The sequence below is a fragment of the Arachis stenosperma genome, chromosome 9 (assembly GCF_014773155.1).
Source record: "Arachis stenosperma cultivar V10309 chromosome 9, arast.V10309.gnm1.PFL2, whole genome shotgun sequence".
In the NCBI taxonomy this organism is placed as follows: Eukaryota; Viridiplantae; Streptophyta; class Magnoliopsida; order Fabales; family Fabaceae; genus Arachis; species Arachis stenosperma.
The window spans coordinates 48,258,240-48,259,942 of NC_080385.1; the positions used below are offsets into that span (position 1 = coordinate 48,258,240).

Genomic DNA, 1,703 nt, shown 5'->3' on the forward strand with positions numbered 1-1,703 from the left:
TTGACTTCATGGACCCTTTTTCCAAACTCTAATGGTTTCATATATGTTTTGCTAGCTGTTGATTATGTTTCCAAATGAGTGGAAGCGATCCCCACCCGTACGGATGATGCTAATGTGGTTCTTTCTTTTGTTTGAAATAATATCATCTGTCGCTTTAGATCACTACGAGCAATCATGAGTGATCAAGGCTCTCATTTTTGTAACAAGAGAATGGCAGAATTGATGAAAAAGTATGGCATCATTCACAAGGTGGCTACGGCCTATCATTTCCAAACAAATGGCCAAGCTGAAGTCTCCAACCAGGAAATCAAGTGCATATTAGAGAAAATTGTGAAGCCTCATAGGAGGGATTGGAGTTCTAAGCTCGGAGATGCGTTATGGGCCTACCAGACGGCTTATAAAATACCAATTGCTATGAGCCCGATCCAGTTAGTCTATGGGAAGGATTTCCATCTCCCGGTGGAGGTAGAGCACAAGGCATATTGGGCCGTAAAAGAGTGTAACTCAGGATTGAGGGGCGAAATCGGAAGGAATTTACAGCTAGTATAATTGGAGTGCCTTCGATTGGAAGGTTATGAGAATTCAAGGCTCTATAAAGAGAAGATGAAGGCGGTGCATGATAAGCATATCAAGAGAAGAGAGTTTAGAGCTGGAGAACTTGCCCTCCTCTACAACTATAGATTGAGGTTGATGCCAGGAAAGTCAAGGTCAAGGTGAGAAGGACCGTATAGAGTGGAGAAGGCTGAACCATATGGGGTTTATCATTTGATTCACCCTTCAAGCCCCACAATCTTCAAAGTTAATGGTCACCGTCTGAAGCTCTATCATGGAGAGAAGATGAAAAGCAACAAAGAGGTTGAGGTGTTCCTTTTGGAGGACGCACCCGAAGGCGAAGAGATCTGAGCTCATGACCGTCCAACTTAAGGACATTAAAAAAAAGTGCTAGGTGGGAGACACCCCACCATTGTAAGATCTTGCTTTTTGTATATCTCTTGCATGTAGTTTTTAGAATTTTTACTTGATTTTGTGATTGGTTAGTTTTGGTGAGTTTGTCTAGATATGCTTGATTTTTCTTCAGCTTGGTTAAGATATTCATGAGGATTTTCTTTGATCTTGGTTCGGTTGAATTCATAATGTTGAAGAAAACACTTCATTTTGAGTATTGCATGGATTTTTGAGTGTTTTTGACTTGTTTAGCTTGAAAAACTACCAAAATTGTGTTGAAAATGCAATTCTTCATGTTTATGAGAAAAAAAAGAGGGGGTGTCTACGCGCAAGCATGGCAGACGCGTACGTGTCGATGGCACTTCTGCAACTCTTGGTACAAAAAACTGAGAGTTATGGGAGAAGTGTGCTAACACTGTGCCTTACGCATAACCTCTTTCACGAGTGTACGTCCACTGACGCGTACGCGTCGCTCTTTGTTTTGCACATCCACGCGCAGACGTGGGTGACACGTGTGTGTCCCTGTTTTTTTTCTGCGCAACCCACACGCAAGCGTGGGCGACGCGTATGCGTCGATTGCGCTGATGTGCGGAAAACGATCCGACACAAAACTCACCGGCAAGTGTACCGGGTCGCATCGAGTAATAATAACTCACATGAGTGAGGTCGATCCCACAGGGATTGAAGGATTGAGCAATTTTAGTTTAGTGGTTGGTTTAGTCAAGCGAATTAAGTTTTGGTTGAGTGGTTTGTATTTA

General features: G+C 42.7%; 1 protein-coding gene across 1 annotated transcript; it reads left to right on the top strand.

The window, feature by feature from the left end:
• The first annotated feature begins 210 nt into the window (after positions 1-210).
• On the top strand, positions 211-717 carry LOC130949485 (uncharacterized). Its single transcript, XM_057878190.1, has 2 exons — positions 211-499; positions 572-717. The coding sequence occupies exons 1-2, from the start codon at positions 211-213 to the stop codon at positions 715-717; spliced, it is 435 nt and encodes a 144-aa protein (XP_057734173.1).
• Positions 718-1,703: the final 986 nt, after the last annotated feature.

What these genes read in the sequence shown, in the direction of transcription:
- LOC130949485 (XM_057878190.1), top strand. Translation starts at nt 211, where the DNA reads ATGGCAGAATTGATGAAAAAGTATGGCATCATTCACAAGGTGGCTACG. An exon ending in ATATTGGGCCGTAAAAGAGT is followed by an intron (nt 500 to 571) that starts GTAACTCAGGAT and finishes TTCGATTGGAAG; the next exon opens with GTTATGAGAATTCAAGGCTC.